This window comes from Nomascus leucogenys, chromosome 2, assembly GCF_006542625.1.
Source record: "Nomascus leucogenys isolate Asia chromosome 2, Asia_NLE_v1, whole genome shotgun sequence".
NCBI classification, from domain to species: Eukaryota; Metazoa; Chordata; class Mammalia; order Primates; family Hylobatidae; genus Nomascus; species Nomascus leucogenys.
Window position 1 is genome coordinate 1,716,896 of NC_044382.1, and position 26,939 is coordinate 1,743,834.

Genomic DNA, 26,939 nt, shown 5'->3' on the forward strand with positions numbered 1-26,939 from the left:
GGTTGCTCCCTCCTAGTGTGATCAATGAAGCCCTAAACGTGGGTGTGCAAATCAGGACCTACTGCCTTACCTCTATCAACTCCACTTCTAAACTGGTCCTAGCCCAAAGCCATACAGCTTCTGACTCTCACTTCAGAGTTCCTTCTATAATACCATTAACACACATTCAACAGATGCTTGATGACTGCCAAATACAGCAGGTACAATGCCAGACTCTTGGTCTTGCTCTTAAGTTGCTCATAGTCTAATACAGAACAGCAAAAACACACTAATTAAAAGTGTGAAAGCCAGGTGCATTGGCACACATCTGTAGTCCCAGCTACTAGGGAGCTAAGCTCAGGAGTTGAAGGCTATAGTGCACCATAATAGCACCTATGAATAGCCACTGCACTCCAGGTTGGGAGACAGAGAAGACTTCATCTCTACAAAAAATAAAAAATAAACCCAGCCTGAGACTCTGTTTCAGGGGTGGGGGGCTGGGAAATGACAAAGAAAGAAAGAAACAAGGTACCTCTTAACTGAAAGAATAACAGGCATAATCAATAACCAATTTATAAGACTTGCTAAAGCCTTTTTGTTATATTTCTCACTGAGAGTGAAGACTAATGACTAGATAAATCCTTTTGCAAGTCGCATGGTTTCTAATTCTTAGTTTTCAACGAAATTAAAAGACTAACCAAGTTGTCAACTGATAAGTTAATTTTTGATGATATGTAACTGTGATTTTTTGCCACACAATTCAGGTTTCAAAATACTGAGTAACATTGCTGGCTAGGTGTGGTGGCTCACGCCTGTAATCCCAGCACTTTGGGAGACTGAGGTGGACCAATTACCTGAGGTCGTGAGTTCGAGACCAGCCTGACCAACATGGAGAAACCCCATCTCTACTAAAAATACAAAATTAGCCTGGCATGGTGGCACCTGCCTGTAATCCCAGCTACTCAGGAGGCTGAGGCAGGGGAATCACTTGAACCCGGGAGGTAGAGGTTGCAGTGAGCCAAGATGGTGCTATTGCACTCCAGCCTGGGCAACAGGAGCGAAACTCTGTCTCAAAAAAAAAAAGTGTGAAGGAGTTCACAGTATTTCAACATTATTTTGTCCAAACACCCAGTCTCAAATATAAGGGTTTTCATGACCTAACTCACCTTCTTGCCTTTAAGTCCCAAATTCAAAGAACGACTAGTGCTTTTGCTTAGTGCCCTAAAGGAAATCAAAGTCCTATTAAATGCCCCTTGATAAGAGCTCATGTCTTCATGCATAGCCGCATATTAAAGATTTGAAATGTTCTTTCTTTTTAGATGGAATCTTGCTCTGTCACCTGGGCTGGAGTGCAGTGGCACAATTTCAGCTCACTGTAACCTCCGCCTTCTGGGTTCCAGTGATTCTCCTGCCTCCTGCCTCAGCCTCCCAAGTACCTGGGATTACAGGTGTGTGCCGTCACGCCCAGCTAATTTATTTTCATTTTTTTAGTAGCGACGGGGTTTCACCATGTTGGCAAGGCTGGTCTCGAACTCCTGATCTCAAATGATCCACCCACCTCAGCCTCCCAAAATGCTGGGATTACCGGTGTGAGACACTTAATGTGGCAAAAATGTTCTGGTTTTTTTTTTTTTTTTAATTTTGAGATGGAATCTCACTCTGTCACCTGGGCTGGAGTGCAGTGTCACGATCTCGGCTCACTGCAACCTCCGGTGCCCAGGTACTAGGGATTCCCCTGCCTCAGCCTCCTGAGTAGCTGGGATTACAGGCACATACCACCACGCCCAGCTAATTTTTCTATTTTTAGTAGAGACAAGGTTTCACCATATTGGCCAGACTGGTCTCAAACTCCTGACCTCAGGTGATCCACCCGCCTTGGCCTCCCAAAGTGCTGGGATTACAGGCATGAGCCATCGTGCCTAGCCAAAACTGTTCTTAATAAAGCAAATTAAATTTGTTGGCCAGGTGCGGTGGCTCACAGCTGTAATCCCTGCACTTTGGGAGACCGAGGCAGGTGGCCCACCCGAGGTCAGGAGTTCGAGACCAATCTAGCAAACATGGTGAAACCCCGTCTCTACTAAAAATACAAAAAATTAGCCTCAGCTACTTGGGAGGCTGAGGTGGGAAAATTGCTTGAACCCAGGAGGTGGAGGTTGCAGTGAGCCGAGATCACCCCACTGCACTCCAGCCTGGTGACAGAGGGAGATTCCGTTTCAAAAAATATATCAATAAAATAAATTTTAAAAATAAAAAAAATTTGTTTAGCCGATATGTGCAGATGCTCAGAGGGAAAAAGAATTGTTTAGCCCAGTGTTCCTCAAATGTGTTCCAATGTAACTTTCAACAGCCCATGAAATTAGTGTTCCATGGAACACCTTTGGGGAAAGCATCTAGCTAAAGCTTAAGATCCACCTTAAAAGTAAATTCTTTTTTTTTTTTGAGACAGAGTCTCGCTCTGCCACCCAGGCTGTAGTACAATGTCACAATCTCAGCTCACTACAACCTCGATCTCCTGGGTTCAAGTGATTGTCCTGCCTCAGCCTCCCGAGTAACTGGGATTACAGGTGTATGCTACCATGCCCGGCTAATTTTTGTATTTTCTACTAGAGACGGGGTTTCACCATTTTGGCCAGGCTGCTCTTGAACTCCTGACCTCAAGTGATCCGCCCACCTCAGCCTCTCAAAGTGCTGGGATTACAGGCGTGAGCCACCACTCCCGGCCAAGAGTCAATTCTTTAAAGCCTTCCAAACTTCACCAAAAAGGCATCCCCCTTTCTCAATATTCTCACAGGCTTTAGCCCTGAACTTGGCTTTGCAATGACCTATGTATCATCTGCCCCCACTTAGGCTATGCGATACAGGTTCAGCATCTACCACGATTCCTGGCTCCAGCAGGACTTCAATGTTGGTTGAAAGAACCACCAACTGAACGCTGGGAATTGTGGAAAAGGAGTGGAAAATTCCCAGGTTTTACTCTGGATGACTGGGTTAGGGAAAATACTTAGAAGGAACATATGATTTGGGAGGAAAAAGGGAAAGTCCATTTTGGATATGTCGGAAATATATCCTGGAAAGATGAAAATGTCCAGCAGACAGCTGGAAATGTGGATTTGAAATCTGGAAGACAGATCTGGACTGGGGATTTGGAGAGTATTATTACAGGTGACAAATGAAGCTATGAAAGAATCAATAACATTACCCAGGGAAAAAAAAGAGTGAAAATGGTCAGGGATATAGTTGCCTAGAGAACACTAATATTTTTAAAGTGCAAAGAAAGTTTCTCAAGCCATAAAACTAGGAATTTCCCTTGAACACTCCCCTCTCTTGCCCCCAAAACAAAGCCATCTAGTCCAGCAACCCAGTCCTGTCACCTCTGCTCTCAGGAACTGTCCAAAACCCATCTCCTCTTCTCCATCTCCACTGCTACCACCAGCCCCAGCCCTGGCATCCAGAGAGCTACAAAAGCTTTATATGCATCCACTCCTGTCCATACCAACCCCAGGCATCCTCCACCTAGCACCAGAACAATCTTTAAAAACTTAAAGATCGGCCGGGCACAGTGGCTCACACCTGTAATCCCAGCACTTTGGGAGGCTGAGGTGGGCGGATCACAAGTCAGGAGATAGAGACCATCCTGGCTAACACGGTGAAACCCGTCTCTACTAAAAAACAAACAAACAAACAAACAAACAAACAAACAAACAAAAATTAGCCGGGCCTGGTGGCGGGGGCCTATAGTCCCAGCTACTTGGGAGCCTGAGGCAGGAAAATGGTGTGAACCTGGGAGGTGGAGCTTGTAGTGAGCTGAGATTGCGCCACCGCACTCCAGGCTGGGCAGCAGAGCAAAAAAACCTAAGTTGGATCATATCATGTTTCTGCTCCCTATCCTGCTACTGCTTCCTACTGCACTTGATCTGGTCCTAGGTGCCACACTGCTCCAGACACACTGGCCTGCTTTCTGTTCTTCATGCCGACTCAGAAGGGTCCTGCCTCAGACACTTTGTACTGGTGGTTCTCTCTGACTGGAATGTTCTAAGACTTTCAGCTGACTGACAGCCTCTCAATCATCAAGCTCCAATCAAGGCATCTTAAGCTACTACTGTCATTTAGTATCACATTACTCTGTTTCTAATTTTTGCTTAGCACTTATTATAACAAAATTAACAAAATTACTGATTTCCTCTTTCTCCATTACAGCAGAATTTTAATTTGTCCTATTCACTACTATATACAGTAGTTCCCTTGGTATCCACGGGGAATTGGTTCTAAGATCCCTGCCCAGCCCCACCGGGATACCAAAATCCAAGGATGCTCAAGTCCCTTATATAAAATGGCCTAGTATTTGCAATAATATATACACATCCTCCAGTATACTTTAAATCACCTCTAGATTACTTACAATACTTTGTATGATAGAAATGCTATGTAAATGTTATCATATTTTTATTTTTTAGTTTATTTATTTTTGAGGCAGGGTCTGGATGTCACCCAGGGGCTAAGGTGCAGTGGCGCAATCACAGCTTGCTGCAGCCTTTACCTCCCAGTCCCACACAATCCTCCTACCTCGGTCTCCCAAGGAGCTGAGAACACAGGTGCATGCCACCACGCCTTTATAGAGATGACATCTCACTATGCTGCTCAGGTTGGTGTCGAACTCCTGGGCTCAAGAAATCCACCAGCTTTGGCCTCTTGAAGTGCTAGAATTACAGGTGTGAGCCACCATATCCAGCTATATTTTTATTTTTATTTTTCTATTCTATTCTATTTCATTCTGTTCCGTTCTGTTCTATTCTATTCTATTTTAGAGATGGAGTCTTGTTATATTGCTAAGCCTGGTCTAAAACTCCTGAGCTCAAGCTATCCTCCCACCGCAGCCTCCCAAAAGATCTGAGATTACAGGCATGAGCCACCATGCTGAGCTGCATTTTAAAATTTGTGTTATTTGTTGTATTGTTATTTCTTTACTGTTTTTTTCCAAAAAATATCTTCTATCTACAGTTGGTTGAATCCGCAGATGCAGAATGCGCAGATACGGAGGACTGACTGTACTCTGGCCTGCAGCAGGCACTCAAATATTTGCTGCATGAATTAATAAGGGAAAATAGTAAGGAGACTGAGAAAAAAAGTCAGAAAGCTGAAAAGGAAATCAGAAGAGATGAGAAGCTAAGAAAAGGAAGAAGTCACGAAGAATGATGACTAAGATGCCAATGAGGCTGGGTGTGGTGGCTCACGCCTGTAGTCCCAGCTACTCAGGAGGCTGTGGTGGGAGGATCACTTGAGCCTGGGAGGTTGAGGCTGTAGCGAGCCATAATGGTGCCACTGCACTCCAGCCTAGGCAACACAGTGAGACCCTGTCTCAAAAAAAAAAAAGATGCCAATGAATTTGGCAAGTCCATCCTTGGTGTCCTTTACGGAGGCAACTTCAGAGGAATAGAAGAGGTAGAAGGCACATTACCATAGGCTAATGAGTAAATGAGAAGTTCAAGTGGGAAGGGCAAAGGGAAGGAAGAATATGGAATACTATTCTGACAGTGAGAAAACACAGGACTTGTCAGTGTGGAGAATATTTGTTCAATATTTGAAGCTGAAGGGAAAGACTCAGTTGGGAAGGGAGATACTGAAGACAAAAAAGGAAAGAGGGTTCTAGACAAGGTCTCAGGCATTACAGGAAGAAATGAGATCCTAAAGCCACACTGATCATCTTTTTAAAAAAACTAATACCCCACATGATTACAGTATAGTATCTATTTTATATTCAGAAATATCTACTTCCTAGAAATAATTTGTTATTTCATAATTCTTACATGAGTTTGGTCTACAAAATTAACAGCTTTCTTAACTCTTAAAAGGTACACATGGGGTGGTTTGGGAGCAGAGAGCTATGAGGTGTGCAGCATACTCTCAGGTGGTTCAGAGAATAAAAGTCTGAGAGAGAGAAAAAGAGGCAGAGGGTGGGAGAGAGAGAATGTGCAAATGATAACAAATGGGGCACAACAGTGACAACAGGTAAATCTAAGTAACCAGAATTCTTTGTACCAAACTTAGAGCTTTTCTCTAAGTTTGACATTATTTACAAATAAAAGGTTAAAAAAGAGAGAAAGAAACTTCACACACCTAAAACTAAGTAAGAAAAGCAACTTCCGGCCAGGCAAGGTGGCTCACACCCATCTCTACAAAAAACTTTAAAACCTAGCCGGGTGTGGTAGTGCACACCTGTAGTCCCAGCTACTCAGGAGGCTGAGGTGGGAGGACCCCTGGAGCCCAGGAGTTCAAGGCTGCAGTGCCCCACGATCGTGCCACTGGGTGATAGAGCCAGACCCTGTTTCAAGAAAAAAGGAAAAGAAATGAAAACCTAATAGACTCATTCCTTGAAAATTAGAATAGAGAAAAAGCCTGAAACAGTGTTTCTGATTCATCTCTAACAGACTAAGCAGATAGTGGCTGAGACTTCGCTGTGGTGGGATATCCTAAGAAAACAATCATCTGAAGTGAAGTAAACTCTAGCAGTAAATCTGATCCCTTCTCAGTCATACAAATGGGTTGCTGGTGAAGTAACTATGAAATGACTGCCAAACAGTATACAGTTCACTTGGAAAAAAATTAAGAACTTATAATATTCCTTATGTAAGAAATATTAATGAGATCAAATACGTGGAGTTGTCAGAAATAACAATGACTAAGAGGTACCTTCTTTCCATCTCTTTGTGCAAAGCTGTTTCTCCAAGCCAAAATCGTACATACTCAAGGACTCTCTTCCCCCTGAATGGAAGGAGCCACTGTTTTCTTAATGATACTTATCTTCTGTTCCGATGACCCCATTCCAAGGCCAAAGAGCTCAGCTAGACTAACTTGGAGTCCAAATGGAAAGCGTCCCTCTTCCTAGCAGAGACACAGAAAAGCACATCCACCGTAGAGTTTAAACTCAAGAAGTCCATAGGTCAAGGTTTAATGTGATAAAAAGACATCACCTTAACATGGCATATCTGATTAAGCTCTGACATTAAAAGGAATGACTGACAAATTAGATTCAAATTCTAACACACTCAGAATTAATTTATTGTCAAACAGCATGCCCAGTTTCCTCCACTGACTCAAGACTAAAAAAATCATATAGGGTCTAAATTCTTAGAACAACTTTAAACAAAAATTGAATCATTACTACCTTTTTTTTTTTTCTTTTGAGACAGAGTCTCCCTCTGTTGCCCAGGCTGGAGTGCAGTGGTACGATCTCAGCTCACTGTAACCTCTGTCTCCCAGGTTCCAGCGATTCTCCTCCCTCAGCCTGCCGTGTAGCTGGGACCACAGGCGCATGCCACATGTCCAGCTAATTTTTGTATTTTTAGTAGAGACGGGGTTTCACCATGTTAGCCAGGCTGGTCTCGAACTCCTGACCTCAGGTGATCCGCCCACCTCTGCCTCCCAAAGTGCTGGGATTACAGGAGTGAACCACTGCGCCCAGCCCCCACTAATATACTTTCTAAGGAGGGTTCAAGGCAACTATTTGTGTATTAAACTATGATTTTTATGAGCTTTCATTATTTACTTCAATTGCAATGACCACGAACTACTCTTAAAAGTCCTTCCTTACACAGGCCGAGCGTGGTGGCTCATGCCTGTAATCCCAGCACTTTGGGAGGCCGGTGCGGGAGGATCACAAGGTCAGGAGATCGAGACCATCCTGGCCAACATGGTGAAACCCTGTCTCTACTAAAATACAAAAAATTAGGGGAGCGTGGTGGCACAAGCCTGTAGTCCCAGCTACTTGGGGGGCTGAGGCAGGGGAATTGCTTGAACCTGGGAGGCGGAGGTTGCAGTGAGCCAAGATGGCACCATTCCACTCCAGCCTGGCAACAAAGCGAAACTCCCTAAAAAAAATTTAAAAAGTCCCTCCTTACAAGAGTTGTTACTATGAGCCATGAAACGTGGCTCATGAAGTTACATCAACTTGCTTTTTGAGGCTAGTGTATAGGAGGAGAGATTATTATTGAGTAAAGCACTACCAAGTTTATATCAATAACTCAACAGGCACTTAAGATGCACCTAAGATGTGTAATACCCAACTGTGAGCCCAAGCCCTCCCTGCCTCCCAGAGCTGACAGTCTAGTTGGAAAGATGTGACCTAAAGTAATAAGTGACCATGTGCTAAAAATAAATAGCATAGGCCGGGCACGGTGGCTCACACCTGTAATCCCAGCACTTTGGGAGCCCAAGGTGGGTGGATCACGAGGTCAGGGGTTCGAGACCAGCCTGGCCAACAAGGAGAAACCCCGTCTCTACTAAAAATACAAAAATTAGCCCAGCATGGTGGTGTGTGCCTGTAATCCCAGATACTCAGGAAGCTGAGGCAGGAGAATCGCTTGAACCGGGGAGGGAGAGGTTTCAGTGAGCAGAGATCCCGCTGCTACACTCCAGCCTGGGTGACAGGGCGAGACTCTGTCTCAAAAAAAAAATAAATAGGCCAGGTGCAGTGGCTCACACCTGTAATCCCAGCACTTCGGGAGGCCGAGGCAGGTGGATTATCTGAGGTCAGGAGTTCGAGACCAGACTGGCCAACATGGTGAAACCCCATCTCTACTAAAAATACAAAAATTATTAGCTGGGCATGGTGGCCAGCGCCTGTAATCCCAGCTAGTAGGGAGGCTGAGGCAGGAGAATCACTCGAACCCGGGAGGCGGAGATTGCTGTCAGCCGAGATCGCGCCATTGCGCTCCAGCCTGGGCGACAGGGCAAGACTCGGTCTCAAAATAAATAAATTAATATGTTTCCTAAATGTTTTGACAAAGGAGATTCTTACTGCTGTGGGTTAGGGTGGTCAGGAACTAGCTTTAAGGCAGAACAAAGAGATAAGCTGGGACTGTCAGGGTGGCAGGATTCTGAAAGGGATGGAGGAGGGTCCCACAGGCGGCCTTTAAATTTATGAAATACTGTATTTTCATGTCCACGCTCATTTCTTTTTATTCTTAAATGAAACCCTGGGGGTGGCACGGTGCGGTGGCTCATGCCTATAATCTCAGCACTTTCAGAGGCCAAGTTGGAAGAAAGGATCACTTGAGCCCAGGAGTTCAAGACCAGCCTAGGCAATATAGTGAGACCCCATCTCTAACAGAAAATATACTTTTTTTATTTAGCCAGGCATGGTGGTGTGCAACTGTGGTTGGTCCCAGTTACTCAGGAGGCTGAGGCGGGAGGATTGAGGAGTCTTGAGCCAGGGAGGTTGAGGCTGAAGTGAGACATGACTGTGCCTCTGCACTCCAGCCTGGGCAACAGAGTGAGGGGAGGGCGGGGAAAGAACACAGGGAGATAATAAGCCCAACATGCCCCTAGTTTACAGATGAGAGAAGTGAAGATGAGAAGGCTTGACCAGTTGATAAAATAAGCAATGAAATCTGAGTGTTTTTTTTTCTTCTAGCCCAGCAATCAAGGCTAGTGTGGAAGAGAATGAGAAAAACAATTCAACCAGAGCAGAGGACCTGTGAGGGACATTAAAAGATAGGTTAGGTCAGACTGGTCCCAAATGCCAAACCAAAGACTTTGAACTTCATCCCTTCAAGCAATAGAAGGATTTCTAGCATTTCGAGAGGAAGGGAGAGAGAAACTAAACGCCTAAAGACTGGTTAGTTAGCTAGGGACAGGCACTGCAATAGCCCAGGTGAGAGATAATAAAGGTATGAATTTAAAAATACACATAACAAATTAGATTTTCACATTTGTTTTAAAATAAAGTCCCCAAGAAAACCATTGAAAAACCTTGTCTCCCTTGTAAATCTGTTTCAGGGAGAAAAACCTCTAACCAACAAATTTCAGGAACATTTACTGAGAGCACAAAGGGAGTAATAATTGACCAACAATCTAACATCATCAGAGATTTTAAACAGGCCTGATAAATTAAAACTAGAATTGTCAACAATATTGCAGGAATCTCAAGTTCACAAAGTTCAGGCTACCTGAACAAGGAATACTTATATGCAACTCATTGAACATTTTACTAAGTTTTCCAAACATTTCTTGATTTTCCATTCAGAGGAGTTTGAGTTGGTCAACCAAAGGCCGACTTATTTCCATATGAAAGCCCTGACCCTGCTTACAGGACAGGATCTTGTAAAAGGCAAGGACCCAATAAACATTTGCAGAATAAATGAGACCAGGCCTGCGGTGCAGGAACTCCCTCCATCACAGGCGACTCGAATGCTAGTCTATTTCGAATAAAGATCTCAACATCCCGGAATCAAGTCTGGAAGAAAAACCCTCCGGTTAGCGTTCGCCAGCCTTCCCAGGTCGGGCCTCCTGCAAGGCTCTCACGGTGCTGTTTTCCCAAAGTAACGCCACCGTGCCACTTCCCGAAGATGACAACCTCTCAGCTCCCTGCCATGTTACCCTCTCTCCAGCCAGATCCAGGAGTCGCGGACGCCTGGGAAAGTCTCCCAGCGGCCCGATCCGCGTCACAGGAAGCGTTTTCGGGAGAGGGGGCTGCCGCCACGACAAGCGCCTTCCCGCGCCCTACTCACCGTGGCCGGGCGGCCGTGCTCGGGGCCGTCAGCGGCGTCCAGGCGCGGGGCCGCGGTGGCGGGCGTCGGAGCTGTGGCGGCGGGCGCCGGGGCTGTGGCGGCGGGCGGCTGCCTGTGCTTGCCGGCGCGCTTGGCCTTGGCCTGGATGCAGCGCTGGTGCAGGGCGAAGGTGTGCTGGCGCTCCAGCTCCAGGCGCTCGGGCGACACGGCCTCGTAGCGGGCCTCGCAGGTGCTGTGGTGGCGCCGGCACAGCTCGATGCGCCGGCGAAGGCGCTCCATGACCGCGCTGTGCCGCGGCAGCGCGAACTCCGCCATGGGGCAGGTGGGCAGCACCATGGGCCGCGGGCTGCACGGGCCGGGCCCGGGGCCGGGCCTCTCGGGGCCGGCTGGCACTGCGGGCTTCGCTCCCCGCGGCTACCCCTGTCCGCCTCACGGCCGCGCCATGCCCCCGAGGGCAGCGGAGCGGGCTCGCGCGCGGCGGCGAGTTTTCCTCCTGCCCCGCTCGGCCCGACCCCCAGCCGGCGCTTGCTGCCTACCTCAAGCCTCGGCCTGTCCCCACCGCCCCGGCCCCATTGTTTTCCGCGATACCGCCGCGGCCGCCATCTTAAAATTGTTTTCGGGCCTCTCGGAAGAAGGCGGGGCCTCGGTAGGAGACCTTGTGCGTCACGACTGATGAGCAGGGGTCCTGGCCAATCAGAGAAGGAAGAACCGGCCGCCCGAGGGCGTGGGGACGAGCACGCAAGAGGCGCGCTCGGGCTCCAGAGCGGTATTTAAAAGAACTCTCAAGCGAAGGGCGGAGGGAAGCCCCTGGGCGGACCTTAGTCCTGGGGGCGGAGCTAAGCGTGACTGACAGGAGCCCGTCCCAGAGGCGGCTATTGGTTTCCTGCACATCGCCCGCTGAAGGCAGGCCCTTCCGGCTCCCCCGAGAAAAGGGGAATCTGGTCGGCGGGTGCGGCGCAGCTGGCCAGTCCCTGTCGCCCGCCTGGCAGTACAGAGACCTTTTTTTTTTTTTATTCTTTTTTAAATTTCGAGTTTGATAAACTGTAAGTAGCCACGCTATTTTAATGTCAGCCGTTTTACTTTGACCTTATTCCTTATATCCAGCCCCATAATTGGTCAGAATCGTCTAGTGAGCTGGTAGTTTCCTCTTGCACCATCCCGAACCACTGGTAGTCAGTTTCCACCTATTTATAAAAGCCCGAGCAAGTTTCAAAAGTGCAGTATTAGTCACTACTTAAAAAAAAAAAAGTCCAGAAGATGGGAGCAAAAAGCATGCAAGAGTCCAGCTCCATTAGAGGGAACTGGAAATGCAAAGGATGACGTTTCACCACAACCTCCGCCTTCCGGGCTCAAGCGATTCTCCTGCCTCAGCCTCCCGAGTAGCTGGGATTAGAGGCACGCGCCACCACGCCCGGCTAATTTTGCATTTTTAGTAGAGACGGGGTTTCTGCATGTCGGTCAGGCTGGTCTCCCACTCCCGACCTCAGGTGACCCGCCCAACCTCGGCCTTCCAAAGTACTGCGATTACAGGCGTGAGCCACCGCTCCCGGCCAAAAACAGTCCTTTAGGTGAAACTGAGTTACTCAACAAAATCAAACCAAGACAAATTATGCCCCATTATTAAAACTAATAGGCAAAGGGGAGTAGAGGGACTGGGGCAATGAAACAGTGTTAGAACTAAAACTAGATAGTGTGATGCCAAAGGATATCAGGAACTCTAGATATGGGCACTCTAATTGCTAAAAGGTTAAGCAGGAGGTGGCAGGAGGCTGCACATTGAGATACACCATCAGCAGTTACTCTAGCTTTTTTACTAGGGCTCATGATGTTTTATTTTAAAATCAAGAGAAAACAATCTAATATGTCTTCATACAAACGCAGCAGAAAAATACAAATCCTAATGTTTTAAATGGAGAAAGTGGGCCACCAAGGCAAAAGTGCCATAATGCAGTCCTGCTTTTTTTTTCAGCACTCAAACAGAAATTTTACACCAGAACTAAACTATTTCTTTAATAGAAAAAATAGTAACTAGGAGCACTACATTCTGTGTACATACTTTTCTTTAGTATGTAATCTAAAAATTTAATAGCACATAAAAAACTGGGCTTTCAAAAATATCCCTTTAGTATTTAAGTATATGTAAAATGATGGAGTCTGATTCCCAACAAATAATTTTCTAATAAAAATTTCAAAGTTCAATGGTTCCCCTAAGCCTTAAAGAATATTATCTACAAATTATCAGTAGCATTCCCTCCTTTTCTGAGCTGCTGTCCACACTAACAGAAACTACTGCACTGCAATCATGTGGGCAGGAAGAGGCAAGGGCTAAACATAAAAGACTGCATCAAATTCATGTGGTGAGATAAAGTCATTATTTCACTGTCCATAATAGTTTCTGCCTATTAGTGAACTCTCACATAGTGGCCAATTAAAGGAAGATCAACCCACTAATTGAACATAGTAACATACACAGACTGAAGGTTACTATGAAGAAATTCAGTCAAAAGCAGACACTTAACACAGGCTTTAATGTAACACCATTTAGTAACATGACAAATTGAAAAGTGAGGAGTACTTTGTGGATAAGAAAATGGAGGAACACAGCTGATGGAGAGCGGGCATTTGACAACAATGGAACAGGTAACCAGCATGTAAAATCATAATATAAGTTTCTTTTTAAGAGCTGAAAGCTGCTGTTGGTCATTCATTAATGTGTCATTTAATCAAGATGGTGGACCTTCAAAATAACTGAAAAAAGAACCAAGAAAAGGCGTTTTTGTTTTGAACAAACTTTACTAAATAACCCTGGAAAGGCAATGAACAATCTGACAATTTAAGCTCTAATGATTTAAAGCTCAGCTAGAAGAAAGTGAGGCATGACATATACTGTAAACGGAGGGTGAAGGAGGCAGATTTCTGGAAATGCAATGATCCCACATATTTGCTTCAAGGAGAAACCTGCAGACATATTTTCAGGTCTTGCTAAGTAACAACTGTTTATTTGTAATCAATATTATCTGGGAAAGCCTGCTATGTAGCTAAGGTCACTGTGACGACAGAACAACAGATGAAAAGGAAAAAGCACTGAACAGCAAGAAAAATACATCCCATCCTCAAAAGAATTTAAGTGAACCAGTTTAAAAAGAAAAAAAAATAGATACAGCCTTCATCTTTTACAAATATATTTCCTTCCCAATATCTTCCCAATATAAACACTGTGGAGTGTTTATATATTCAGTGCAAGAAACAGTATCATCGGTACATCTGAAAGCCTCTAAAGAACAACTAAAGCTAAAATAACATCTAACTCTGAATACGTTTCAGTGTAGAGTAATAATAACATTATTACACTATAGTGGTGTGGGAGGCTCTGATAGCACCCATCTGCATTCCGCATGAAAAAACAAACCTAAGATCACTTTTTTAAAAATTCTACAAGCCACGTTAAAAAAAAAGATTTGAACAGGACTGCTTTATTGTGTAATTTATGACACAATTGTTACATGAATTGCAAATGAAGGCTTAAAATATTTAGCAGCTACAAAAAAAATCAGATAACTCATGCTTCATGTCACTCCTCCCACAAATACTTCTAGTCTGTTCAACTGCAGTCAATTCTGTATTGGCTCGCCTGTGAATTAGACTTCTAAAGTCTTTACACAGAGTAAAAGAAATGGATAAAAATCAAAGATTGTATTCTATTCTGTACTTTGACCCTGGAAAGGTATGGGTCTGCTTAAAAGAAAGAAGAAACATACACATAATCACAATAAAGCTTAACATTATGCAGGGCTTATAATCATTTTCAGCAACGGACTGCAAGCTGCACTGTGAAGAAAATGCATAGCAGAGGAGAAAGCTGGGGATTTGAGGAAATAGGTAAGGAAAACAGTGTCAACACACAGTGGAAGAAGTGATGAAGACATCTACTCCGGAGCTCATGTGCCATGCCCTGCTAGTGTTCCTTAACAAGCCACCTGCTCCAGAAGGCCACAGCCTGACCCTCCCAAGTGGAGTATGAACGCCCAAGTGCCACATGAAGCCACCTCCTCCACTACCTGCAAAGCTGTCTGGGAACTGAGCTACAGAACACACGCACTTTCTGGTCTAACCAACATCAAGTGAAAGATTTTTTTTTCTTATATATCTATTTTTAATACAACTTAAACGCAACTTTTACATAAATTTGGGCTTCTATTCAGTCCCTCTCCTCAATTTTCTTAGGAGGAACTGAATAATGGAAGCAAACAAAACAAGATTATAACCACATATGACTGCACTTTAAACGTGATTATCAATTTTGAGGGACAGAGATGTGGATGTTTTACAATACCAAACTTTAAAAAAAAATCTATTATAAAAACTGCAACTCATCTCCCTAACATTTTTAAATGGTGGTATTATGTTTGCACAAACAGATTAATACATTAAATTAAGCCAAGATCTTAAAGACTGGCAAAGTTCTATCATTCTATTTTAAAAACAAAGATGTTAAAAAAAAAAAAAAGAAGTTAGTTTGCTTCATGTTACATTTCACAACCATTATGTTAAATGTTTTCTTTTCTACAGAAACAGGGTCCTTTATATCACAACTGCAAGTATTTACTGCTAGATGTTTAAAGTTACACAGACTAGTGTTCAACTGGAGCCTGCTGATGGTGATGTCTTGAAGTTTTCTGAATGTCAACCTAAGGTGTGCCAGGTCCTCTCCTAGGACCACTCTTGCAGGGGAGGAGGGAGAAGAAATCACAGATCAAGCTCTTAAGATTGTTTCACTCTCTTCGTGGCTTTCTGTTTCTCGGTGATCTGTTCAAAATTTCATCCTCCTATTGATTGAAAAGAAAAGAAATTCACTATAATTAGCACATTTAAAAAATAATAAAAGTTCACCATATATTCAAGATCAGCCAGGCTGAGGGTAACTTATTTGATGAAAAAAAAGAGGAAAATGATTAGAAGAGAATGCACCAAGAAGAATGGGTATCTCAGAGGTGGTGGAATTATGCCTACTCTAATTCAGTTTAGTCTTTATTGTTTTCTATAAACATACACTTTTCTCAATCTAACCCATAAACATTTTCTTAAAAAAGGATCAGACACTGAGATTTCTTAATCTTGCTTAATCCCAAACAATCTACTGGACTATGGCACATTAGCCCCATTCTGAGGATAAGAAACCAAGGATTCACGAGATGGAAGGCTATCCAAGTAGACTGACTCCAAGGCTGCTGCTGTTTGTACTCTATCACAAGTTGCTAAGATTGTAAATTACCCTATGAAAATATTCCCGTTTTTTAAATGCACCAGCAACTTTTTAATGTGTGAGGGAGTTTGGGGGAAACATGGTCTCTACTTTTAAGAATTGCATTCGAGTTAAGACAGAACATATCCATGGAAAATATACAAAAGATACAGATAGCAATGACCTTTATTAATAGGAAGGCAGAGTTGTACCTGGAAGTAAAACCTGAGGAGAGCTTTCCAGGAGAGACCAGATTCAGACAGAGGTGCTGGGTAAAGGACTTTAGTAGGCAATGGTACAGACAATGAACACTGTTCCTTTTCTCTCATACTCCATATATCCAATCTACCACAAAACCAAGATCCAGATCCCCGACTAGTTCTCATACCCTCTGTTCCTCTCCTGTCACCCTTTGTGGGGCCACCGTATCTTTCCTAGATGATTACAGGGACCTAACTGGTCCCCCTGATTCTCCCTGGTATTTAGGAAACACAACATCCTGTGACACTTGTGTCCAGTAGCCTGTGATGGCTGCCCACTTCACTAGGAGGGAAAGCCAAGTCCACACAACAGCCTGTCTAACCCGGAGCCTTCTCCACCCTTCTTTTCTCCACTCTCTCTGTCCACTCACCATACTGGCCTTGTAGACAACCACTTTAGGCCTCAATACTGGCTGTTCTCTCTGCCTGGAATGCTCTTCCCACTTACATCCCCATGGAAAAGTTCTCTACCTCTTTCAAGTGTTTGGTTCAATGTCATCTTTTGAGTAAAGGCTTTAACATGGTGACCCGCCTACCTCTAGCACTTTTAATACCTTTTCCTGTTTTAATTATTCATAGTTTCTCACTTCCTAATATGCTGTGTTGTTTACTTCCTTAAAATGTTTACTGCTCATTGCCTGTTTCCCCCAAGTAGAATTTAAGCTCCCTAAAGGCAGAGTATCTTTGTCTGCCTTACCCACTGACAATGCCTGGCACAAAATAGGCACTCGACAAATGTCAGGTAAATGAATGAATGAATGCATCTATGGAAAATGGGGACAAAAAGTTTAGAACACAGTGATTTGTATAAGAAATACTTTTCAGGGCACAGTGAGGAGGGGCAAATAGACTGTTAATGACCCGAAGTTTCCTTCTTAGCAAGCATTTCATTTTCCCCCTACAACCTTCTGCTTATTCCAGAAAATCATTTTCAGCTAAAGATACTTTTGAGATTAATATGTAGCTTAAAATTATCAAACAAAACACTGACCTGTATCACAAAGAATCCTACTTCAACAAAATTGGCGTTAACAGAATTTTTACGGCCATAAGCCACTGTAAACTACCCTACTGAAATATTCCCTTTACATAAGTGTACCTTCAACTTGGAAAAACAAAATGTGGCCCCTTTCCTTTACCTCTGCTCTAGGTTTTCTGTCTTCCTCCTCTTGACTGACAGTGCCACCATCTTCTTCAGCATCACTTTTCTGTTTCTCTTCTAAGACAGAAGGTAAACAACTGAGCAAAACCTTATTATTTTTGGTGATTATACATTAGCATTAGAACACATCTCTATATCTACAATTTTTTTTTTTTTTTTTTCTGAGACAGAGTCTTGCTCTGTCGCCGCCCAGGCTGGAGTATAGTGGCGCCATCTCGGCTCACTGCAAGCTCTGTCTCCCGGGTTCACACCATTCTCCTGCCTCAGCCTCCCAAGAAGCTGGGACTGCAGGCGCCTGCCACCACGCCTGGCTAACTTTTTGTATTTTTAGTAGAGACGGGGTTTCACCGTGTTAGCCAGGATGGTCTCAATCTCCTGACCTCATGATCCGCTCATCTTGGCCTCCCAAAGTGCTAGGATTACAGGCGTGAGCCACCGCGCCCAGCCACTTTTTTTTTTTGAGATGGAGTTTTGATCTTGTCACCCAGGTTGGAGTGCAATGGCATGATCTCGGCTCACTGCAACCTCTGCCTCCAGGTTCAAGTGGTTCTCCTACTTCAGCCTCCGAAGTAGCCGGGATTACAGGTGCCCACCACCCGCCTGGCTAATTTTTGTATTTTTAGTGAAACGGGGTTTCACCATGTTGGCGAGGCTGATCTCGAACTCCTGACCTCAGGTGATCCGCCCACCTTGGCCTCCCAAAGTGCTGGGATTATAGGCGTGAGCCACCTTGCTCGGCCAACAACTTTTTTTTTTTTTTGAGACTGAGCCTTGCTCTGTCGCCAGGCTGGAGTGCAGTGGCGCAATCTCGGCTCACTGCAACCTCTGCCTTCCGGGTTCAAGTGATTTTCCTGCTTCAGCCTCCCGAGCAGCTGGGACTACAGGCGCCTGCCACCATGCTTGGCTAATTTTTTTATTTTATTTTATTTATTTTTTTTTTTTTGAGACGGAGTCTCGCTCTATCGCCCAGGCTGGAGTACAGTGGCGCCATCTCGGCTCACTGCAAGCTCCACCTCCCAGGTTCACGCCATTCTCCTGCCTCAGCCTCCCGAGTAGCTGGGACTACAGGCGCCCATCACCACGCCCGGCTAATTTTTTGTATTTTTAGTAGAGACAGAGTTTCACTTGTTAGCCAGGATGGTCTCGATGTCCTGACCTTGTGATCCGCCCATCTCGGCCTCCCAAAGTGCTGGGATTACAGGCGTAAGCCGCCGCGCCCAGCCCAACTTTTTTATTTTAAGTAGAGACGGGGCTTCACCATGTTGGCCAGGATGGTCTGGATCTCTTGACCTCATGATCCACCCACCTTGGGCTCCCAAAGTGCTGGGATTACAGGCGTGAGCTACCGTGCCTGGCCAACAATTTTTTTTTTTTTTTTTTGAGACAGAGTCTCGCTCTGTCACCCAGGCTGGAGTGCAGTGGCGCAATCTCGGCTCACTGTAAGCTCTGCCTTCCCAGGTTCACGCCATTCTCCTGCCTCAGCCTCCTGAGTAGCTGGGACTACAGGCGCCTGCCACCACGCCTGACTGATTTTTTGTATTTTTAGTAGAGACGGGGTTTCACCATGTTAGCCAGGATGGTCTCGACCTCCTGACCTCATGATCCGCCTGCCTTGACCCCCAAAGAGCTGGAATTACAGGCGTGAGCCACTGCACTTGGCCAACAATTTTTTTTTTTTAAGAGGCAGGATCTTGCTGGGTCTGGTGGCTCATGCCTGTAATCCCAACACTTTAGGAGGCGCAGGTGGGAGAATCGCTTGAATCTGGGAGGCAAAGGCTGCAGTGAACCGAGATCACACCACTGCACTCCAGCCTGGGCAACAGGGCCAGACCATATCAAATAAATAAATAAATAAACAAACAAACAGCTGGGCATGGTAGTGCATGCCTGTGGTCCCAGCTACTTGGCTGGGTGCTGAGGTAGGAGGATCACTTGAGCCTATAAGGTCAGGGCTGCAGTGAACTGTGATTGTGCCATTGCACTCCAACCTGAGTGACAGAGTGAGACCTTGTCTTAAAAAATAAAAAAGAGAGAGAGAGACAGGGTCTCACTCTGTTGCTCAGCTGGAGTGCAGTGGCACTATCCTGGCTGACTACAGCCTTAAACTCCTGGGCTCAAGCGATTTTCCTGCTTCAACCTCCCAAAATGCTAGGATTACAGGCTTGAGCCACCACGCCTGGCTAAAAACAATCCTTAACTTGACTGTAAAGGTTTAACAACATCGTAGGGTCTTGGCTTAAAGCAGATTTTCTGGACTCTATTTCTTACCAAGTTTCTCTTCTCCTTCCTCCTCCTCATCTCCCTTGTCCTTTTCCTCTTCCTTCTCTTCTTCCTCTTCCTTCACATCTGGTTGAGGTGCATCAGTTTTCTTATACTCCATAGCACTGGTCTGTTTCTGAAATGTTCCCCAAAGTACAATTTTGTTTACATGTTCATGTATTATGTTACATAATTCCTGAATGTCTAAGGCAAAGTTCTGTTCCAGGCTGTATACAGGGATAGATATACAGAAACAAATAAGATGTAATTCCTACCCTGAAGAGCGTGTGTGTATGTGTGTGCGTGCACATGGGCTTGTGTGTTTCAAGGTAGAACAATAAAAACAAAAGGGCCAGGCAGGAAAATACAGGTCAAAAAAGTCCAGGTGACTGAGGCACAGATACACAGAATAGTGGCAGAGGCTGAGGCTGGAAAAGGAACTTGGGATCCAGTTACAAAGTGCTATGAATGCCAGATGAAGCAGAATCCTCATTTAGTAGAAGGAGAGGCCAAAATAAGACTTTCTTTTTTCATGATAGCATGCAAAAAAGGCTAAACAAGAAAAACTAACAATAAGGCTGTGGTACCCTATACTGTTTTGAGAGTGGGGAAGGTGAAGGCAGAATGGATAATGAGGAATCAAAGACTGAATTACAAAGAATAGAAATAGCTATGCCAGCAGGCAAAGCTGATTATTGCCCAAGTGGCTAGTTTTGTATCTAAGTTTATTGTCTTTTTTAGAAAGTTGCTACGGAACACTATGGAGAGTAACAGATTAGGATAAATAATAATAGCAACCAACGGACTATAAATCCTGCTCCCATCTGGGCACAATAAACGGCCACTGAGGAACAGAAAGTAAGGTTTCTGAAGTCAACACCAAACATGAGCCACTACAAAGAAAACCTCAGGCAACATATCTTAGTTATTTTTAATAATCACTACAGTGATGTCTCTAAAATTGATTCTAAAAAAAAAAAACTTCCTACCTTTCCAGAACAGCAGAAGAGGATAACCAGGAACACGGGAAGGGCTACAGTTAGAATATAGACTACCCACAGCCACGGGCGCTCTTCAGCCGCCTCGATCATCTGCCCCACAACGCCTGGCTGAAAAACAAGACAGGACTGACTCAAAGTTCCGGCTTTTGACACCAAACATAGGCCGCGTTGTTTTTCTGCAGTTCAGTTATGGCACGGCACTACGCAGGACCTTCTTTTTCAGAGAAAATGTTCATAAAATGTAAAAAAGAAATTAGAGAAAGCCTCCATCCTCTTGGTCTCCTTATAATCAAGATGATTTCACTCTCATAGGTGCAAAAGCTGGCTTCTACATCACCTGCAAAAGGCTCCCTTAACCTCAGGATCCGGTGACTTTCTTATCTCAGTATCCCTGGCTCTCCAATTCTTAGATTGGCCACGTGACCGGTTGTTTGAAAATTCTATATGTAGTGTAAACTGAGATTCAACATATAAGAGTGCATTAAAATATAGCCTAAAAGACAAATTTCAAAATATATACACAGACTAATAATAAAAAAAAAAACCCTGAACATAACACAAATAGTCTCTAAAGCCACTACATTAGACTAATGAAATCATGCCCCAAAACCCAATATTGTGTCTTTTGCAGGCATATGGTTATACTTTTTATGCCAATATTGCCAAATGAAGAAAAAAACCTTACACAGACTTTCACAAAATAATAGCTCCTTACAATAACAGATACAAATGCACAAGCAGCAAACACGAACCTCAGCAGCCCCATCAGCAGCTTTCTTCAGGCCCCATCCATCATTGGCCCAATCATCGACTATTCTTCGATCAGCACAAATGATAAAGTTGTCAAAAAAAATGTCAGAGGTCATGGACCACAGCTCCAAACCAATAGCACTAACAGGAGTCATTCTGAAAGGTTCCAGATCTTCAAAGAAATCTGGATTTGGTATTTTCCTGGGTTTCCAGATTCCCTAGAAAAAAATGTTTTAGAAAATCATTTCAGATAATGATCAACAAAAGTTTATGGTGAATCTACTGTAAGAGAAATTTTGCATGAACAATGGAGAGAAATGCCAACTTCATGAAACTTGAAATAAGCAACAGGAAAATAAATAATAAATGCTACAGATTACTTTACACACTCTGCCTCTAAGACTGCAGGACTCCAACTACTTCCAATTTCTACTATCACCCATGACCTTGGTCCAAACCAACCCCTCAAGTTACTGGCCCATTCAACAGCCTCCACTCTTACCAACTGCTAATGAGAATGGGAGCCTAAGTCAGCACATACTTCTTCAGTGGTAATTTAAAATAAAACGCACATGATCATCAACCAGCTATTCACTTCTAGATAACTACCTAGAGAAATACTTACAACATACACCCAAAGATGTACAAGGATCATTACAGCAGCAGTGACTCTGAAAGCAAAAGTGACAATCCACCTAAATGGCCGCCAACAGGAGAACAACTAAAGGGCAACTTCTTTTTCACTGTAACCTCTGCCTCCTGTGTTCAAGTGATCCTTGCGCTTCAGCCTTGTGCCTAAGCAGCTGGGACTACAGGCATGTGCCACCATACTCGGCCAATTTTTGCGCTTTTAGTAGAGATGGTGTTTCACTATGTTGGCCAGACTAGTCTCGAACTCCTGATCTCAGGTAATCCACCCACCTCGGCCTCTCAAGTGCTGGGATTATAGGCGTGAGCCACTATGCCCAGCCTAAAGGGCAACTTTTTTTTTTTTTTTACTGTATTTATTTATTTATTTACATTTATTTATGTATTTATTTATTTATTTATTTTTTTATTATAAGGGCAACTTTTTTAAAGTAAAACTTTTATCTTATTGTTTGACTACACAATTAAAAATACATTCACAGAACATCTTTAAAGACTATGAGAAAAAAATAAAAAATTTACAGAAAAACATATATTAGTATATGTATATATACATATACTATGCCAAGATCCTGCTGAAATGTTTTCACAGTATCAGATCAGCTTCTCCTGTTTCTGTATATGTGTATACATATATCAGTATTTGCATATAAATAGACAAAGTAGACAAATTAATGATTATAAATAATTTTAATTGCCACTCTTCGTAGAGATTATAATTTTACTTGGCTAGAAAGATAAAAGGAACAAAGGTCTGAGGGTGTACATTTTTGCATGAGGCCCAAAGCTTCACAACCTTACTACCTGTATCCTTACCATCTCCCTTGGGCCTCAGCCTTTTTATAGTTGCAAGCATTGAGGCCAAGCGGTGGGCTGACTTGATGTAGTCAAGATGCTGACTCAAACCACAGTTCTCTACTCACCACATCACAGATTGTCCAGACTCAGCTGTGGAGCCTATGGCTGAAGCAACCCTGGCACCCAAGAGCAGGGTACCCAAATCAACAGTTTTCCATTTCTCTTTTCCTTTTTTTTTTTTTTTTTTTGAGACGGAGTCTCGCCCTTTCACCCAGGCTGGAGTGCAGTGGCGCGATCTCGGCTCACTGCAGGCTCCGCCCCCTGGGGTTCACGCCATTCTCCTGCCTCAGCCTCCCGCGTAGCTGGGACTACAGGCGCCTGCCACCTCGCCCGGCTAATTTTTGTATTTTTAGTAGAGACGGGGTTTCACCGTGTTAGCCAGGATGGTCTCGATCTCCTGACCTCGTGATCCGCCCGCCTCGGCCTCCCAAAGTGCTGGGATTACAGGCGTGAGCCACCGCGCCCGGCCCCTTTTGTTTTTAAATATAATTACAAAGCAACTATGAAAGTTACTCTTGGCTGGGCACAGTGGCTCCTGCCTGAAACCCCAGGACTTCGAAAGGCCAAGGCGGGTGGATCACCTGAGGTTGGGAGTTCAAGACCAGCCTGGCCAACATGGTGAAACCCTGTCTCTACTAAAAATACAAAAAATCAGCCAGGTGAGGTGGTGCACGCCTGTGCTCCCAGCTACTTGGGAGGCTGAGGCAGGAGAATCGCTTGAACCCAGGAGGTGGAGGTGGCAGTGTGCCGAGATTGCGCCACTGCACTCCAGCCTGGGCGCTAGAGTGACACTCAGTCTCAAAAAAAAGAAAGTTCACCGGGTGTGGTGGCTCACACCTGTAATCTCAGCACTTTAGGAGGCTGAAGTGGGTGGACTGCAAGGTCAGGAGTTCGACACCAGTCTGGCCAACATGGTGAAACACCATCTCTGCTAAAAATACAAAAATTAGCCAGGCGTGGTGGCAGGCGCCTGTAATCCCACCTACTCGGGAGTCTGAGGCAAGAGAATCGCTTGAAACCTGAAGGCAGAGGTTGCAGTGAGGCGAGATCACACCACTGCCCTCCAGCATGGGTAGAAGAGCGAAACTCCATCTCAAAAATAAATAAATAAACAAATAAATAAATAAAGTAAGTTAAAGAAAGTTATTCACTCCAGTTTCTAGGTTTATCTTTGCAACACCTAACCCATTAGGCTGTCTTCCAACTTAGGAAGTCTACTTTCTGCTTTTAATTCAACAGCTTGAATATAATGACCAACCTGGCAGCCTTACTCTAGATAAAACTTCCATCTGAATACAAACAGATTAATGAAAACAACCATCAAGAGGCACAAACCTGGTAACTGGGATTGTCAATCATAGGAGGCTTCCATTTGCCTTTATAATTGGGGTTGTCAATCATAGGTCGCTGCCAGACACCACATCCAGGGGCTGATTCACATTTAGGGTTGGCAATCTGAGGAGCCTCCCATTCTCCATCCATGTCTTCATCCCTATGGAGGGCCAAACAACAAATTAGAAACAGGTTCTGTGATGCAGGACTATGAACAGCTGGCTGGCCCAGGGCTGCCAAGATCCTGCTGAAACGTTTTCACAGTATCAGACCAGCTTCTCCTGTTTCTGTATTTCCAGTAAGAACAGTTTTTCAGGAAAAATATATTTTTTAAAAAAGAAGAAAATATAATTAAAATTGTCAAATTGTACCCTGAAATTAGGGATCTTGGCTATATTTAAGTATTAAGTTTGACTTCAATAAAAACAGGTAACTTACGCTGGGTGTGGTGGCTCACACCTGTAATCCCAGCACTTTGGGAGGCCAAGGCAGACAGATCACTTGAGGTCAGGACTTTGAGACCAGCCTGGCCAACACGGTGAAAGCCCATCTCTACTAAAAATACAAAAAATACAAAAATTTGCTGGGTATGGTGGCACACACCTGTAATCCCAGCTACTCACAAGGCTGATGGAGGACAATCGCTTGAACCCAGGAGGTGAAGGTTGCAGTGAGCCAAAACTGTGCCACTGAACTCCAGCCTGGGAGACAGAGTGAGACTCCATCTCAAAAGAAACAAACAAAAAAACCAGGTAATTAAAAAAAGTTAACTGAAGTTCTTACCAATCCTCAGGTTTTTCTGCATCTGGATCAGGTACATACTCGGGCTCATCATCTAACCAGCCTTCGGGTTTTGTGGCCTCTTCATCTGGAATCTTAGCAGGGGCATCTTCATCCCTTAAACACAAAAGAAAGCCAGTTATGGCAACACTGGTCACAGTATAGTACCACTTGGTGGATCAGAACAGAGTATTCTAAAAAAAATTTGGTTTTAATCTCAAAATTTAAAATAATTCCTCTTAGAAAATATTTGTAAATCATCCATCTGCTAAGGGCCTAGTAAAATAAATCTTTACAAGTCAATAATATAAAGACAACCCAATTTAAAAATGGGCAAATGATTTTAATAGACATTTCTCCAAAGAAGATATACAAATGTATAAATATACAATATGAACATACAATAAGCACATGAAAAGATGCTTAACATCATTAGCCATAGGGAAATGGCAAATCAAAACGATACCACTTAGTACCAAGTTGGCTATAATAAAAAAGACTCATAAAAACAAATGCTGGAAAGAATGTAGAGAAACTAAAACGCTCATATGCTGCTGGTGGGAAAGTAAAATGGTGCTGCTGATTTGGAAAACAGTTTGGCAGTTTCTCAAAAAGTTAGTTACCACATGACCCAGCAATTCCACTTTTAGGTATATATACCCAAGAGAAATGAAAATATATATCTATAGCTAGACAGAGTGGCTCATGCCTGTAATCTCAGCACTTTGGGAGGCCGAGGCAGGAGGATCACTTGAGGCCACACCAGTCTGGGCAACAAGGTGAAACCCAGTCTCTAGTAAAAAAAAAAAATACACAAGGCCAGGTGCGGTGGCACACACCTGTAATCCCAGCACTTTGGGAGGCCAAGGCGGATCACCTGAGGACAGGAGTTCGAGACCAGCCTGACCAATATGATGAAACTCTCTCTCTACTAAAAAATACAAAAATTATGCCAGGTGCAGTGGCTCATGCCTGTAATCCCAGCACTTTGGGAGGCCAAGGTAGGCAGATCACCTGAGGTCAGGAGTTTGAGACCAGCCTGACCAACATGGAGAAACCCCATCTCTACTAAAAATACAAAATTAGCCAGGCCTGGTGGTACATGCCTGTAATCCCAGCTACTCAGGAGGCTGAGGCAGGAGAATCACTTGAAACCGGGAGGCAGAGGTTGCAGTGAGCCAAGATCGCACCATTGCACTCCAGCCTGGGCAACAAGAGCGAAACTCCGTCTCAAAAAAAAAAAAAAGAAAAAACATACACAGCCAGGCACAGTGGCACACGCCTGTAATCCCAGCACTTTGGGAGGCCGAGGCTGGTAGATCACTTGACATCAGAATTTTGAGACCATCCTGGCCAACATGGTGAAATCCCATCTCTACTAAAAATACAAGTATTTTTTGTAGTAGTGCACGCTTGTAGTCCCAGCTACTTGGGAGGCTGAGGCACGAGAATCGTTTGAACCCAGGAGGCAGAGGCTGCAGTGACACGAGATCGTGCCACTGCACTCCAGCCTGGGTGACAAAACGAGACTCTGTCTCAACAAACAAACAAAAAACCCATAAAAATTAGCCAGGCATGCATACCTGCAGTCCCAGCTATTTGGGCAGCTAAGGCGGGAGAGGATCGTTTGACCCCAGAAGGTAGAGGCTGCAGTGAGCCGTGACCGTACCACTGCACTCCTACCTGGGCAACCCAGAGAGACCATGTCTAAAGAAAAGAGGCCAGGAGTGGTGGCTCACGCCTGTAATCCCAGCACTTTGGGAGGCTGAGGCGGGTAGATCACCTGAGGTCAGGAGTTCGAGACCAGCCTGACCAACATGGTAAAACCCCCATCTCTGCTAAAAATACAAAAATTAGCTGGGCGTGGTGGCACGCGCTTATGATCCCAGCTACTTAGGAGGCTAGGGCGGGAGAATCACTTCAACTCGGGAGACAGAGGTTGCAGTGAGCCGTGATGGCGCCACTGCACTCCAGCCTGGACGACAGAGCTACATTCCATCTCAAAAAAGAAAAAAAAAAGCAAGAAAAGAAAAAACATATTTATATAAAAATCAGTACATGAACATTCATAGCAGCATTATTCATAATCACAGACAAAAAGGAGCAAACAACCTAAATGTCCACCGAAGGATGGATAAATAAAACGTGGCATTATCAAAACAG

At 44.3% G+C, this 26,939-nt stretch overlaps 2 protein-coding genes across 3 annotated transcripts in view; both read right to left on the bottom strand.

The window, feature by feature from the left end:
* MAML1 (mastermind like transcriptional coactivator 1) overlaps positions 1–11,111 on the bottom strand; it is a 49,261-nt gene extending 38,150 nt beyond the window's left edge. Inside the window, exon 1 of the mRNA XM_003279556.4 lies at positions 10,485–11,111. Within this exon, the coding sequence (XP_003279604.1) occupies positions 10,485–10,820 (336 nt within the window). The 5' untranslated portion in view covers positions 10,821–11,111. The remainder of the gene's footprint in view (positions 1–10,484) is intronic.
* Positions 11,112–12,993: 1,882 nt separating this feature from the next.
* The window catches only part of CANX (calnexin), a 32,831-nt gene continuing 18,885 nt past the window's right edge, over positions 12,994–26,939 (bottom strand). For both annotated transcript variants that reach the window (XM_003279553.3, XM_003279554.4), the window contains exons 9-15: positions 24,780–24,893; positions 24,000–24,156; positions 21,161–21,376; positions 20,397–20,516; positions 19,417–19,543; positions 17,126–17,205; positions 12,994–15,310 (exon numbers count right to left, since the gene is read on the bottom strand). In XM_003279553.3, coding sequence (XP_003279601.1) covers positions 15,257–15,310; positions 17,126–17,205; positions 19,417–19,543; positions 20,397–20,516; positions 21,161–21,376; positions 24,000–24,156; positions 24,780–24,893 — 868 coding nt within the window. In that variant the 3' untranslated portion in view covers positions 12,994–15,256. The remainder of the gene's footprint in view (positions 15,311–17,125; positions 17,206–19,416; positions 19,544–20,396; positions 20,517–21,160; positions 21,377–23,999; positions 24,157–24,779; positions 24,894–26,939) is intronic.